We start from the raw sequence: 13,974 nt of genomic DNA, 5'->3' as shown, positions 1-13,974 counted from the left end.
TCCAACCACACATTAGTACATGCAGTTCTTTATTGCTACGTCTCTAGAATGCTCTGCTTCGCTTGAAACTGAGAAGAGCCAACTACTTGGCTGCTTTTAATAGGAAGCCATAATTGCTCTTTTAGAATGGTTATGCACTGTCTATGATTAACTGTCTCTCTCTAAATAAAATAAAAACGCCTCCTCTCCCCATGATGATCATGCTAGCTTTCTGATGCTGTTGCTGCTGATGATTGTGGTGGTAGTACCAATTATATTGCTGTTGATAATTTAGCAGTTCCTGTTGCTGCTGCTGGCAATGATGGTGGTGGCAGTGGTGAAAATGATGAGGCTGTTGCTAATGACAATGACACTGCTGCTATTATTGCTTCTGTTGCTACCTTAAATTATTTAACAACGATGACAACGTTCGCAGTGCGTCGGTAAAAATATATTTTTTAAATACCACAGGGCCCTGCAGCAATGTCGCGGCCTTCAAAACCTCACCTTGCTACAGCCGACGAGCTGCTGCTGATTGGCGGGGTTCTTGTTAGAGGCGGCCGCTTGCGTGGCGGCGGCGATGGCCTGGCTGGCGGCCGCCGCAGCCTGCCTCGCAGCCACCTGGCGGGGAGAAACACCCAAACGGTGACGACTAAAGAAAGACGCAACACGCAACAAAAACAACTTGGAGAACTCACGTTGTCGAAACGTATCTAGGCTGTGCGTCGGTCATGGTGCTGCACTGCTGTGGTGACCACCAGCGCTGATGCTGTATTATAATGTGGGCGTCTTCACCGTTTCCACACTTGTGAGCACGGTTTAAATAAATACAAGCGGCTGCAACCCCGGATCTGAACACAGGATCTCAGCGGCGCAGGCCGAGTGCTCTGACCAAAAAAGCCAGATGGCCAACTATCTGAAGAATTAACTTCAACAAATAAATGGATGAATCGTTACTCCTAATAAATTCTGTTGAGTTGTACGGAGTAGCAGCAGGAGACTGGCGGGAGCGCCTTGGGGTGTGCACCTCCAGCCGGTGCACCAGCTTCTTGCGGATGGCGTTCTGGGCGGCGATGTTGGTGGCGACGCGCAGCCCCTCCGCAGCCTCCTGCAGCCGCTGCTGCTGCTCCTCGCTCTCCGGGTTCGCAGCTGCGCCCTGCAGAGCCGACCCCACCCACCCAAACGTAAAAAAAACACAGGCGCACGCTGGTTATGAAATTGGCGTGTCAAATTGTCACTGCTAACAGTGGCGAAGCATATTTGTTGGGGCATAGGCCATAGTGCAAGGAATGAATTGGGTCGCCCTCCCCGCATTTCCCAACCCCCCACCCCACCAGATTTATCTCCCTCTCTTCGTGGCTTGGCGCTTGGGTGTTTGCTGAACCAAAGGCCTGGGTGAAATTGCACTGCTTGCACGCTCGGTAACATTTGCCAACCTATTCCTAAACAAATCTCAAATGTTTTAAGAAACGTTATTGGTCTGTTCCGTTCAGGAAAATCACACCGCTAATCAAATGCATTAGCAGTGGAAATTCCACACTCCTGTAGTCGAGCCAGTCTGTTGATGTCCCACAAAGTGGTGTGCACATCACCATCATCATCCTTAGCAATATGCGCAAAGGACTCTTTGATTACTCATGCATGAACAAGTATATTATGAAATCTCTACAGTCAATATATTATATTGGGGAAATATATAATTTATTAATGATTAAAAAAGTTGATTATAAAATGGGACAGATTCTCAAGCCTTAAAAAAAGTTTCATCTTCAGTCATCCGTTATATGCATTATTTGTTGCTAAAATTGTGTGATCTTATATATCTAATAATAGAATAAAAACAAGAATAAAAATAAATAACAAGTTTTCAAACATTTTCTGACCTTTGCAGCCTCGACCATCTTGGCGGTGGCATCAGCCAGGTACTTGGCGGCAGCGAGGAGTTTACGCGAGTTCTCCTGGTCTCCTTCGGCCTCCGCGTCCACCTTGATCGCGTTGATGAGGTCAGATGTGGCCTGGGCCAGCAGCCGGGCCTGCTTCACCATTTCACCTGCCACCGAAAAAACCGCGACTCCCGTTCAATAAAAAAAAACGCGGGCATCCAAGCGAACACGACAAACACCCCAAACGACAGCCATGAGGTCAGCGTGGCCTCGCTCCGCCCCCGGCCACGCCCACTTCTGGAACCTACTAGCGGGTTCTCGATGTGCCCTTTCCGTGACCCTTCCCCTAGATCCCTCTCTGGTCTATCACCTGGCCTGCTGTCAGTCAGGGAAGCTGTAAGCTGCAGATCCCCTTCCCTGCCAGCAGCCAACGCTATGCTGCTACGTGACCAATTCTATGTCACTACACATACATACCACAAAGATAAAACAACTATCTACATGTGACTAATCATTACATCCCTAAAAGGTGACACAAACTCACTCAAACAAAGCAGGAAAGCCAAGGTGGACGCTGCAACCTTTTTGGGACAGCGCCACGCCCTGCCCCACAGGGCATTGCGGTGCAGAGGATAGGAAGCGCGAGTGTGTATGTGACTGATTGATTGGGTGAGTGGGTAAGGTGGCTGGGTGCGTTGCAGGGTCACCTGCGTTGCCGGTTGAGCTGAAGATGCTCTCGGTGGCGGTGATGATGGTGTCGGTGGCGCAATCGTAGCGGCCCATGCCGTGGCCGCCCGACGCCAGGAGCTTGACGTGCTGCAGCAGCGCGTCGAGTGCCTGCGTGACGGCGCCAGCGGCGCCCCCGACCTGACGGAGCAGCTCGTCGTCCTTGGTGGCCTCCTGCGACGAGCGCACGCAGCCCTCGACGGCACGCGCCACCAGCTTCCCTGACTCCATCAGCTGCTCTTGGCACACGGGCGAGTCCATGGTGGGGCCCACCACCTGTGCACCGCAGGACAATAGCTCTATTGGCAAAATGACCACCATCCCATGGTGACCACGCACCGTTTCGCCTGTTGGAACTTTCGCACGAATCATCGATGCAAAAGATGTCGTCACAAGGCACCCGAAACTCAACTCGTCGATTCCCCGGTATGAGCAGCAACTCTACAGCTTTGTAGCTGGTGAAGCAACGTGTCGTTTCATTATTGTTTAATTACTGTTTGTGGTTGCTTTAAACAATATTTATTTCCATGCCTTAAATTAGAGCTGGGCTATCCGATTATTTCAGCAACAGATTACGCCGAGTATACAAAGCCATATGCTGGCTGTGTATACTCGGCGGTCATCGATTCTAATTATTACGTTCACAATACAAGCGACGAATAGTGTGTGCGAGATCAAAAAGTTAAAATTTATGAAAGATATATGTTGACCAGCTGAACCTGGTGAGAGCGACAGGCAGCGAGGACTGACCAATGGCACCAGTGATGAGCACTGGTTAATATGGCTGACGAGGACTAGTCACTGAGACTGCTAATGGGGACAGGCCAATGGGACTGATGGCAGGGACAGGTTGCAGTGACCCGTGGCAGCGACTGGCTGTAGGGACTGATGAGAGGAGCCTCTGCTAGTGACTGGCAGAAGGCGTTGGTGGAGGCACCTTGGTGCAGGCAACGAGCTGGGACGTGGACAGCGCGCACTGCGTCGCTGCAGCGATCACTTGGTTTTGCAGGGCTTGGTCGTCCGCCTTCTGGGCAACCGTCTTGGCCTTGAGCACCAGGCCAGCAGCTGCATTGGCGACCGCTTTGGCCAGCTGGTTCAGCACATCCTGGAGACATGCGGAGAACGTGGGACATGTGAGGGGGGAAAGGGGGCAATGAGGATAGCGGAGGGGAGGGGAACTTGAAACCTCTGCTGCGATGGCATAACATGTAATAGGCACACTCGAGTGAGCGTGTCACTTGCTGCGAGTGTGAGCGTGTCACCACCTGTCCGATTCACTTCCCCCCTTTTGTTAGCTTGGCGCTTCGGTGTCTGCGGCCCAAAGGCCTGGGTGAAATTGCGCTGCCAGCACACTCAATGAAGCCAACCAATTCCTAAACAAATCTCAAACGTTTTAAGAAAAGTTATCGGTCCGTTCCGTGAAGTAAAGTCACACCCCTGATCAAATTTGTCTGTAGTGGAAATTCAAAACCCCTGTGTAGTGGAGCCAGTCAAGGCATAGGACAATGACTATTGATGTCCCACAAAGTTGTCTGCACATCACCATTATCATCCTTAGACAAGCGTAATAGGCACACTCACAGCGAGAGTGAGCGTGTCACAATTTATTTACCGTTTCATTTGTTTGTTGTTAGCTCAAGGCGGAATTGCGTGGGGAATTTCCCGCTGAGGCGCAGACACCTCTGTTACAAGCTCTTCCCAATGGGATGGCAGGCGGGCAAGCAAAGTCAATATCAAACAGGCATGGGCAGAAAGCATTTTATTTACATTTCAACTGCAATTTGGTGTTATGTAAGAAATATATAAAAACGGACAAAATGTTTGGCGAAAATATTTCATCACTGTCACTGTCGTTAACACACACACACACAGTCACATCTTGCAACTGAAATATTTACTAAAATAATATATTTGTGCAATGGCCCTTATTCAGAGCACATTGTTTTTTTGTGATTTGATGATAAACAGCATTGCACTTTCCTGACTGAGGGAAACCGCACAGTGTCACAACCTTATTCTCAGGAAGGTGCTAAATTGGGATGTTTATGTTGATCAATTTAGATTTTTTTTAAGTCAGGCAAAGAATTGAACAAGGTGTTGGTTGGCTGGAAAAGACAGTGAAGTAAAAATAAGACACCTAACGTCTGAAAATTTCGTTAGATATTACAAATAATGCAATACACTATAATTATGTATCAAATATGTACATTTGAAAAATGTTTAGTTCTGGAAATTAAAAAAAAACACTTGTGATTCTATGATTCAGCCATCGGCGGTAAATATGTTGTTTGGTCGTGGAGTGTTGTTTGTGAATCTCACGGGCGCCTAACCTGGAACTGCTGGTCCACGCCTTGCTGGCCAATCTGCTTGAGGAGGTTGTTGCTCGACCGCCCGACGGTGCTGGCCGCTGTGAGCACCGCCTGGCGAGGCTGCACACACCACATGGCATGCTGATCGCTCACCATTCACTCACGATCACTCGTCAGACATAGATCACTCACCATGAACAGATCACTCAACATTCAAGCACCGTGTCGTGTGCCAAGACAAACTTGATCCTTCACCATTCGTACAAGGTACCGCGGGCTGTATGCTTAGCAATGACCCATGGATCATTCACCTTTCCCTCGCAGAATTGTGCAAAACCCACCAGTCACTCACCAATGAGTCACCAACAGACAATAAAAGCATGCCCGAACAAACAATAGGTTTAAAAACATAATCAAATCGAGCTCTCCAATGCTCTCAGGCCGATATCTGGAGGGCAGAGAGATGCGTGTGTGCAATGGAAAGGAAGCCACGGGCACCGTGGTGACGTCACCGCCGTTTAGTGGTGAATGGTGGCTGTGGTTGTTGTTGTTGCCGGGAAGGAGTATTGCCAGGAGAGTGGCGTGGCCTCACCTCTGTGGACGACGGCTGCACGGTCTTGAGCAGGTCGGAGATGCAGTCGATGAGGCCGCGTGCCGCTTGCAGCAGGGCCCTGCCATCGCCGCCCTCCTCCTCCGTGAGCGCCGCGAGCAGGCGAACGCCGCGAGACATCTCCGTCAGGTTCGACGAGATCGTCACCACGGCGCAGCCTACCGCTGTGTAGTCTGTGTCGGCTGCGTCGCCTGCAGCCGGGAGGCGGTGGAGGTAGAGGAGGAGTGGCAGGAGGAAGAGGATAGGAGTAACCAGAAAGAGAATTAACGGATAAAATTTGATTACACAGCGGGCAGCAGCAGAGGTGGAAATGAATCACGGCAGCAGCAGCGGAGGTGGCATTTGAGCGATAAAATTGCGATGAATAGATCGATTGAGGAAAATGAGTAAAAACATTTCAAATTGTAAAAGACCCAATAACATATGTAATCAGCAGAGTTACTGCTCTGCGTAAGTTTTCAAGAGCTGCTTTACACCGGGTCTAATTTATAAGTTGGCCAAAAGACAGCTCTGGGCCAATGTTTTTACTAAAAAATGACAAATCTCCACTTGTGGGAGTGTTTTGTACCAAGACACAAATGGCCATTTTTGTGTATTTTTTTCAGTAAATGGAAAAGATGAATCCACAAGACCATGCATAGCAAGAAAGCCAGAACAGGCAACCCAACTGCTAAGGGTTGTGCGTGGGGAAGAGTAAAGCTGACCAGATGTAAGGTTGATGCAGGAGGCAGTGCTGGCATTTATAGCATCCACTTGTGAATGGATCTCATGCTTTGCCTGGTCCATCTTGTACTGACGCCAAGCCTTGGATGCCTGGAGGGATAAGGGCGGTGGGGGTGAAGACGGTGAACTTAAGGTCACGGGGCTACAGCAGCAAAAGAAAACAACGCATTACTCTATTTGACACTGATGTAATGCTCTAATGCTATCTACACTTCTTACAAGCATAAATAACAAACATAAGCCAAAGCCTAAAAAGACCATGCCACCCCCAGTGACATCTCTACAGCGACCCTCAAAAATACATCCACGGTATCACGTTTTCGGGGTATCACCTGCCACCCCCCCCCCCCGCCCCATGCCAACCAAGCAAACGGGTGACCCCTGACCTTGTCTTGCCCGAGCGGGGGCAATGCGTCCATTTCATCCAGGCTGTTGCCGGCCTGCTGCACGGCCTGCATGCTTGACGTGATGGTGCCCATCAACGCTTGCTGATTTGTTGACTGTGTGGAAAGGGGAAGACACATGACACGCAGATATAGAAATAAGCAGGCCTCAGCAGCCATATCTCAAAAGTCAGAGCACTGAGCCAGGTATTCCGTAGATTCTGCCTTCGAATTCAGGTTTCAGTCACCCGTCTTTAACCTGGGTTTCTGAAGTGTCACGGAGATGATGATCTCAGCCTCACTAATGATTGTAAAAAAACGCCATTCCATTCAATACCATTTGTTTGCCGAATTTTTATAAATTAAAGATCTGTGAATTAAAATATATTTTTTTAGTTTGGCTGATACGCAAACAAAAATTATCTGTTGCAAGGCGTGTGGTTAAAACATATTTTAAAGCATCTCTTAAGTAGCTCTTCCATGGGCCATTCTCTTATATAGATTGATGTAGTCATCGTCAAGAGTTACAAATGCATAATTTAACCTGATGACACAATGGCATAGAATTTTTTTTTTTAAATAAAGGTTGGGGAAAAAGAACACTTAAAAAATGTATATATATGTCCTGGCAGGCAGATTCCAACACAGAAAATAAACATCTGCATAATTTGCAGGATAAAACACAGGAACAGAATTTTCACCGACCCAGATCCACAGCTCACCATGGGTGGCAGATGCCCACGGTGCATCGCACCGCTAGTGATGACCTTGTTAGCGCCGGGCATGACACCACGGCCCAGGCTCTCGGGCCCGCCGATGCCCCGCATTACTGCGGGCAGGGCCACGGAGCCGTGCTCCGCCATGCCCATGGGGTTGCAGTTTGTCTGGATGACGGTGGACCTGCACGCACGTACGCACGCCCAAGAAAACCGTCACCAACACGCACACACAACAAAAACCGTGCCGGTGATGTTACATGGCGCTTGTGCCAAGACTATGTGCACGGGACAGACCCAGGTGCCATGGGTTGATAGATTAAGACGACTTTCAAAGAGAAAGATTCCGCACATAGCGAAAACAGACTCTTGGGGCAGTGCTGTTAAGCGAGCACCTATGAAGGCCGGCATTGCACACGAGTGGATGGGTGGCCAACCGCCTTTGTCTCCCCAGTGGCGATGATTTGACACACCGCATCAGGTACTCATTTGAAGCCGAGTCAACCTTGGGAAGGCCCAAGACCAGGTCAGCTAATCATCACTGGTGTTGGCCGTGAGCGGGAATCGAACTCGGGTCGCGAGTGCCAGTTATCTCCTTACTGAGATAACTGGCACACACGGAAACCAGCGTGCGTGTGCGCGCATGAACGAGCTGCCACCCAAGAGACGTCACCAGCTGCGCTCTCTCTCAACGAGCGACATGATGCGGAGGCACGGGCTGCGTCGACGGTGCCGCTTTTCCAAGCTGCCGGCTCGGAGTGGTCCCTGCAGACTGTGCCGACGAGCCTGTCCTGAAATTGGTGTTTGCACTCCATTTGGACGCGCACGGCTATGAGGGGGCCCCGGGAGAGATCACATTTATTTGTCATTGTGAATGAGAGCAGCGCTCGATCGGTAACCCTCAAAGGTCGCCGCTAACAGTCCAAGTTCCCCCCTAGGAGTGTAATAAATTTAGGAAGCACTGGATTTGCAAATGAAAACGGTGGTGACGAGTCTGCAATGTGGCTACGCACTGCGACCACCGGGACCCTCTTACGCCCAACAAAGGGGAGTAGTTGTGCCTTGCATTGTATGCTAATCATTGTTGCGGCAGGACAGGCATCATGGGGCTTGACCGAAGGTTCAAATGGAATGACTCGCAGTCCCCCGACCCCCTACGCAAAAAGGACCCTCGAGAGGGACTCCGTGGAGGATGAACCAAATGATAAACGATGTCAATAGGGGTTTAAACAAACACCTAGCTAAATGCACATGCTGAAATCCCACAAGCGGCTGTTTTTAAAGAAGAAATTTAGGATAATCTCGATGCCAGGTCATCTCATCTTGAAATCAATAACTCGGCTGGAAACGTGCTCATTTACGTTTTGCGCAGGTTTTGGTCGGCGTGGTCAGCGAAAAGACGATGCTAAAGCAAGCGCAAAGAGAGCAAACTACGCACTTTTTTGGGGAGACCGAGTCCTCCAGCATGGTCGACTCTTCGTCTCCCTCTGTGCCGAAGCGATCCTTGCTTTTTTTCTGCAGACAAAAGAGGCAGGATGTGGGGAGTAAGGTGGGTGAGCGATGCAGGAGAGGTTGCTGTATCGGATACCGTCTCATTGACTGTCGCGGCATGCCTAACAAAGTCCCAAAGCACCTTAACTGCAGTGGATCAAGCCCGAGCGATGTGCTGCGCAGGGTACCTTCTTGAGGATGATGTCGATGTAGCCAGCGATAAGCTGAGCAATCTGCTCCCCTTCTGTCGTCTGCACAGAGTAGTAGCCGTCACTGTAATCCCCAAAATCCTGCAGGGAAATGGAATCAATGTGATATATAAACGCGGTGAGCCCCACTGTGAATGACGTGGGCTCGAAAGCTATTGACAATTTCACAGAGGCAAGCACGGGAAGGTTTTGTCCCTGGATAACGAGACACTGCGAGCGCCGTCGTTGTGATGGTCACAAGGCTCACAATACGGCTGCCTACCAGTCAAGCGACGGGCCGCGGCCTGCGCAGGGATCGCGAGATGTAGGTCACAGGGTGACGTACGACTCGCAGCATACGCTCTCACCAAGGTGAAGCTCTTCGGCGAAGCGGCCCAACGTTTGACCGTGGTCAGCGGCCACTCCTGTATCACCTCCTTGGTCCTCTCATCCACGCGCATCACCGACTCCTTGGTGATGCCGAACAGCCGTGGCACCAGCTTGTTCTTGCCCTTCATCTTCTCCTGAAGGAGCAGGAGAAAATGGGACAGACAAGGGAGGTTGCTCAGCCGAGACCAGTCAAGCAGAGCAAGAGAACGTTACTTTGCAGGCCTCCGAGTTGAAAGCGAGGGGTGGCGTCGCGGCGATGCCACCACTGACCTTGACGAGGAAGAAGGACACCCCGTAGGTCTTGAGCGATCGTGCCTGCCGTACGTAGCGGACCTTGGCCTCAATCTCCGTCATCGATTCGCACTTCTTGTGCTCCTGAGCCACGTTCCCGAGAACCAAACACATGCACGGAGAAATACTTTGAAGATTAAAAAAACGGCACAAAACACGCCGGCTCAAAAGTGGTTTTACTATAAATGCGGCACGTGCAAGTTTTTCAATCGCGATAGAAAATTCTGAAAGGAGAGTTCTACGGGCACCTGAAAGAGCCTCTTTTCCGCTCCTCGCTGCTTCACGTACTCCTTTGGCAGGAATTCCTTCAAGCTGTAAAAGGAGACGGAATTTTACGAAGATGCTTTATTGCAGCCATACCGCTATTAAATATGTATGGCGCATTTATAGGGTATGTCAGGACATAAAGATTACTGTAAATTTATTAGCTTGCTCACCCTTTGATGTTCAGACTTTTTTTTTGTTGCTACAAAACATAATAAAGTGATATTCATTTTTAAACAACTCGTATACCGTCGCTAATTAAAATCTTCTGCTGCAGAAACCAGCGGGAGAGTCAGACACATCGCGACGTTTTTTAACTCTTGATTAAGTGTGCGCGTGAATTCGCAAAGCAGTCGAGAGGAACTCACTCAAGGAATCCCGGTTTGTGTTTGACCTCGTTGTGCGGCCCAAACTGAATCTGAGCCTGGTACCCGGCAAACTCGCACGCCATCTCAAACGACACGGGGTGCGAACCGTTGAGGATGTCATCCCGAGCCTGCAGAGACAAAGCATGGAATCTCAGAGATTTCAGGAATCAATTTAGACCCTCCCTTGTTCGTACAACTTAACACGGCATAGGGGCTGAAACGAACGTAGATTGTGGTCTCGTTGGTGCTGCTGGTCGTTGTGAAAACAGTTGGTGGTAAAATTTGTGCGAATAGCGATTGCCGTGCTGGTAATCATTAGTGGTGGAACATAGCCGCTGATACAATTAATGTAAGAATCAATGTTACACAATTCATATCTAGGATATATTTGGTTCAGTAGTGGTGGTAGTGGCAATGGTGGTGGTAATAGTGGTGGTGGTGGTAGTGGTGCAGATGTGGCACTAATGGTAGTGGCAATGATGGTGAGAGGGGCATAGTGACGATGCTGATTGTACAGGTACTGATGTTGGTGAAGGCCATCGTGCGAATGATAACAGGAATGATAACTATGATAACTAATGGTGGTAGCAATGATGGTGGTAATATTATTTGTGCCGGTATTGTTCCGAGACCCCGATTGGCCATAGCACTATTGCACAGAGCAGCAGTGCCGAGTACTCCAGCACCAGCGGAGAGAACGGAGCGCCGCACACTAGGGCACTCGGCTCCTCTGCTGGCGCCTGCACCTGCACGTAGAGAAGGTTGAGCTGCACGGGGTCACGCGAGTCCACGTTTTGGTCCGAGTAGAAGAACTTGCGTCGCAGCAGCAGAGTCTCGCTGTCCTCCACGCCCTGTTCACGCAGCGTGCGCCCGTGGTCAAGCCAGTTCACTGCACACAGGAAGGAGGGGGGGGGGGGCAAAGGTCAATTGTCTCCAACGTCATGGGGAGCAGGGGTCACAACGAGCAGAAAAATAATGTCTAATGAGAAACAACGGCGCTAGCGATGGGCTATTCTCCAAGCGTGGGCTTGAATGAAGGGTTGGTATATTCCAATGGACCGGATCCCATTAGAAATATATAGGCAGATCTCAATTATTCGCATGGATGCCTGCGGTCCCCTTGTGAATAAGAGGAATATGACCCAATTTTGCGAATATTTGGAAGGCTGATTGTGTAATGTTGCAAAACCACTTCCACGCATGCAGGCATAGGCACACATCAATCAAGGCTGTAACTGGTGAATGCTCAAGCCAACAATGACCGTCACAATACATAACCGGCAAATACGGATTGGGGGTGGGTAGGCGGTGCGCACAACTTCCAGGATTTGTATGTAAAATGTTACACGATTATAATTCCTAAGAATAAACAATTAATAGAACACTTGAGTGAGAAAATTTACGAGTTTAAGTTGTGCTTCGTTGTTATGAGAACGGGCGAGGAGGGGTTTCGTGCCTGTGTATTTAGGCAATAAAATCACGAGCGAGATGCGACAATGGCACAGCCTCACTGTCATCGTCGGTGTGGAGCTTCTGCTTGAGCTTCTCCATCTTCTTCTCGTCGCGCAGGAGTGAGCGGTCCTTCTTCAGCGTCCCCGTGCCATCCATCGCCTTCTCCTCCGCCACCTCTCGCACCAGCGAATACTCCTCGTAGTTGGTGATGCCTTCCGGGTGCGGTGGAAAACAACCGCGCGCGCGCACACACGCGCACATGAAACAAACACGGCGTTAAAAAAACAAATCCACAGGAGGTAATGTGGTTCTTCAAGCAAGAAATTGAACCAGTCAGCCGGTCTGATTGTATATAATGACCCCTATATTAAAAGATGGATGAAGTGTTGTCCTGTGGTGGTTATAGTGCAATGCGCTATAAACCTGGCAATCGGATTTTAATTCCTCGCCACAGCTGACATCAGTGGGCGAGTGATATCTAAATCGGAAATGGACCGCCCCTTGACCAACTTGCACTGATCAGCTTAGCGAAGTATATCCAAACAATCTGTGACCAACATGATGCGGGGGAAGGGTTTCATCCATCAGTGGCTTCAAAAAGGGCGATCACTTATCAACTATTGTCATTTATCTTACATCAATAGTTGTCGCTGTGTTAACCAAGTGACCAGTGGATGGTGGCATGCACGCAGAGAAATTGTGAGATTAACTGCTCCGTGAAAAACGCACCGATCCTGGCGCAGACAGCGAGCAGCATATCCCCCACGGTCTTGGAGTCGTCCACCATTGCCGTCTTGATGGTGCCATCCAGCATGCGCACCTTGAGGGGTCGCTGCTTCTTGCGGTACTCGAGCAGATCCTGCGGAAGCGGAGGAGATGTGGCGGTGGAGGAGATGGGGAGGCGGAGCGGACGGGGCGATGGAAGAGACGGGGAGATGGGGACACGGGGTGGCGTTATGCCCGCACACATGGCCTACTCTTTTTGAATAACCTTTATGGCATCGTTACTGTCTACTGCAAAGCCAAGGGGGCGTATTTTTTGGGAAGTACACCCGCAGTATTAACCTACGCTATGTCTTCCAATGAGCATTTATCACCATAGCAGTTTTTTTTTTCCCATCTTTGCTTAATGGACCAGATGATGAACACATTCATTTCAATCGTCAAACCTTTAAGTGGTGTGCTGGATTCCGAGAATACTCATGTCTGAATTTTTTAAGGTCACACAGCCCGACACGTGTGACCAATAATAATTCCCTCATAAGGCCGATTTTGTCTCAGAACGGCCACAAATTACAGCATGCGCAAGTGCCGACTCTCATGTGACGCATACGAAGGGACCGCTTGAAAAACACAGCATTATGGAGAAGTACCCATCATGCTATGCAAATCTCACTAAATATATATAAATAATGTACTTTTGTCAATAAAATTATTCAAAGATGCAGGAGTGGGGTCGCAGGAGCATAAGTGAGAAAATGAGTGGATAAATCAGCGAGGGAATGATTTAGCACGCGAGTGAACGTGTGTCTGTGTGTACAAGTTAAACCGGTGTGTTCGCAGATCCCTCGGCAATTTGTTCATGCGTTTGACAGATGCTCAGATTTGCATATATGTGCCACGAATTCTGGCTCGTGCTTACGCCATCTCTCAGCATGTAGTAGTCGAGACTCCGGCCGGATTCCAGCCAAATCCCCTTCTTCGAGTCCTCGTCCGACAAGAAGAGCCCGTAGTCAGTAGCTGTGAACACACACAGCCAGCACGACGGCCTTCCTCAACACGAAGCCAAACACACACAGCTGGATGGGTGATTGACTGAGTCGGTAATGTAGCAAGTGGGTCGGTGGATGAGTGGACGAGTCAGTGATTTAGTGGATGGGTGGGTGTGTGTGTTGGTGGGTGGGTGAATGGGTGCGTGTGTGTTTGAGTGGGTGGGTTTGGATGTGTAGTGTGCAAAGAGGTTGGGTGGGTGAGTGGATTGGCGATCAAGCGGGTGAGTGAGTAATTAAGCCAGTGAACCAGAATACAAGTGAGTGCATGAATATGTAATTAAGTTGGTGAGCGAGAGGCTAGATGGCTGGGTGAGTGAGTGAGTGATTCAACAAGGGAGTGGCGGAGTGAGTAACCGGGAGAGCGAATGCAGGAGTGGGGTGGCTGGAGCATAAGTGAGAAAATTAGTGGATAAATCAGCGAGGGAATGA

The 13,974-nt window shown here is 49.6% G+C and overlaps 1 protein-coding gene across 2 annotated transcripts in view; it reads right to left on the bottom strand.

Annotated features, from left to right (window-relative positions):
- The window catches only part of TLN2 (talin 2), a 76,318-nt gene that overhangs the window by 34,057 nt on the left and 28,287 nt on the right, over nt 1-13,974 (bottom strand). For both annotated transcript variants that reach the window (XM_032953555.2, XM_032953556.2), the window contains exons 3-22: nt 13,416-13,513; nt 12,503-12,632; nt 11,833-11,985; nt 11,068-11,210; nt 10,322-10,449; nt 9,938-10,001; nt 9,669-9,773; nt 9,377-9,532; nt 9,009-9,110; nt 8,768-8,844; nt 7,336-7,513; nt 6,617-6,730; nt 6,212-6,320; nt 5,490-5,698; nt 4,919-5,017; nt 3,526-3,693; nt 2,570-2,864; nt 1,863-2,029; nt 1,007-1,135; nt 487-600 (exon numbers count right to left, since the gene is read on the bottom strand). In XM_032953555.2, the coding sequence (XP_032809446.1) occupies nt 487-600; nt 1,007-1,135; nt 1,863-2,029; nt 2,570-2,864; nt 3,526-3,693; nt 4,919-5,017; nt 5,490-5,698; nt 6,212-6,320; nt 6,617-6,730; nt 7,336-7,513; nt 8,768-8,844; nt 9,009-9,110; nt 9,377-9,532; nt 9,669-9,773; nt 9,938-10,001; nt 10,322-10,449; nt 11,068-11,210; nt 11,833-11,985; nt 12,503-12,632; nt 13,416-13,513 (2,738 nt within the window). The remainder of the gene's footprint in view (nt 1-486; nt 601-1,006; nt 1,136-1,862; nt 2,030-2,569; nt 2,865-3,525; nt 3,694-4,918; nt 5,018-5,489; nt 5,699-6,211; nt 6,321-6,616; nt 6,731-7,335; nt 7,514-8,767; nt 8,845-9,008; nt 9,111-9,376; nt 9,533-9,668; nt 9,774-9,937; nt 10,002-10,321; nt 10,450-11,067; nt 11,211-11,832; nt 11,986-12,502; nt 12,633-13,415; nt 13,514-13,974) is intronic.

This window comes from Petromyzon marinus, chromosome 13, assembly GCF_048934315.1.
Source record: "Petromyzon marinus isolate PM22_M1 ecotype Great Lakes invasive population chromosome 13, UKy_Petmar_22M1.pri1.0, whole genome shotgun sequence".
Taxonomy (NCBI): Eukaryota; Metazoa; Chordata; class Hyperoartia; order Petromyzontiformes; family Petromyzontidae; genus Petromyzon; species Petromyzon marinus.
The sequence above is the reverse complement of the archived record's forward strand: the minus strand, read 5'-3'. Positions and strand labels throughout refer to the sequence as shown.